Source organism: Alnus glutinosa, chromosome 4 (genome assembly GCF_958979055.1).
Source record: "Alnus glutinosa chromosome 4, dhAlnGlut1.1, whole genome shotgun sequence".
In the NCBI taxonomy this organism is placed as follows: domain Eukaryota; kingdom Viridiplantae; phylum Streptophyta; class Magnoliopsida; order Fagales; family Betulaceae; genus Alnus; species Alnus glutinosa.
This window is the reverse complement of record NC_084889.1, coordinates 11264168-11265694: the sequence shown is the minus strand read 5'-3', so window position 1 is coordinate 11265694 and position 1527 is coordinate 11264168. Positions and strand designations below refer to the sequence as shown.

Below are 1527 nucleotides of genomic sequence, written 5' to 3'. Positions count from 1 at the left end.
TTAGACCAACTTCAGAGACCAGTAGTACAATTATCCCTAAATTAAACGAGGGTATGAACAGGAACTCAATGGATCCAACACATAAAATCCAACTTTAAGAATCTAATGCTTCTTTTTTCATCCTTATCTAGAGTACTTCCTAAAAGTAAAAGGCGCCCAGTGACCCAAGTGATCCAACTTCCTATAGCTTTGGCTGATCTATTATTTTATAAATTATACTTTTCTTCTATAAAGACGTTGTTAAGATTAATTAGAGGGAAAGGAACAAAAAAAGAAAAAAGAAGAGAAATTATTGCTCTTGGAAGCACCTTCAAGAAAATTCTTCCAACCTGTCATATCACTTTAATTTAGATTATCAAATAGAACAAACACCAGTTTCACTTGCTCTTTCACTTCTACATGGATCTCTAAACTCCAGGAAATTGCAGAGAAAATTTATTCTTGATCTCACATAAAATTCCTTTATTTGGTTTAATTTGAGCAAAAACTAAAGAAGATTTCATGGTATATATATACTGTGATTGCCATAGAAGTTATCTTCTTGGTCATTGCAATTTCATGGGTGCTAGCAGTCAGAACTGTCATGTTTCTAACACGCGCGTATCAAGCATATATATGTGCCCTTTATTTTCTCATATATAATGATCACCAAGTTATACAAATCAAATAAATACATCGCACTCATTCAACAAAAAATATGATGTTTATCTCTAAACATAAGTAGAATGATAAAAAAAGGAAGCAAATAAACTGAAAAATATGAACAATCTGGGAAGTACATAGCTAGGCTCCTTCAATTCCCAGAGAACAACTTAATTGTTATCTTGTTTCGATCACTCACCAACAAGAAAACACAAAATGGAAGACAAATAATGACATAAAGACAAGGGAAGCATCAAGGGAAAGTGAAGAAGCGTGGGAGGAATAAAAGTAGTAGTAAGGATAGGGATAATCGTGGGGTCCTCCTGTAGGTGGCACCGGACCTGAAGGTGGCACCAGACCTGAAGGTGGCACCAGACCTGAAGGAGGCATATTGTTGTAGTACTTAAAAGGAGGCGGAGGAGATCCCCATGAAGAATATGGAGCCTCTGGCGGAGTCGCTGTTGGCGGCGGATATGACTTTAGTAGGGGCGGTGGCGGCGGCGATGAGTGTGAATGGTGCACCGAGGGTGATGGCGGTGGAAATGACTTTAGAAGCGGAGGTGGCGGTGCACATATGACAGGACATGTGGCACAATCACTGATACATAGGTCACCGGATGAAGGAGGCCCGATTTGATCCTCAGATGTCATATCGGCCAACATGACCAGCCCCATGATCCCTATCCTCAAGAGCCATGGAAACCATTTTCTCACAGAAGCTAGGCTGCTGCAATGACCCTCACCCATCTGAATTATAATGGCATAAGCTTGGGAAAAGAGAAGCCAAACTATGGTAGTGGCTCGACCTTCATCTTTGTGACTGAAACTCTTGTAATACTTATTTGCCCTGGGACTTCATAGGGACGAAAACAAAGGAGGCCTAGA

General features: G+C 40.0%; 1 protein-coding gene across 1 annotated transcript; it reads right to left on the bottom strand.

The window, feature by feature from the left end:
• Positions 1-603: 603 nt before the first annotated feature.
• On the bottom strand, positions 604-1527 carry LOC133866402 (leucine-rich repeat extensin-like protein 1). The gene has a single exon (XM_062302915.1). The coding sequence runs from the start codon at positions 1387-1389 to the stop codon at positions 838-840; it is 552 nt and encodes a 183-aa protein (XP_062158899.1). The 5' UTR covers positions 1390-1527; the 3' UTR covers positions 604-837.

Bases quoted from the DNA above. Each gene is read 5' to 3' on its own strand.
- LOC133866402 (XM_062302915.1), bottom strand. From the start codon at position 1,389: ATGGGTGAGGGTCATTGCAGCAGCCTAGCTTCTGTGAGAAAATGGTTT.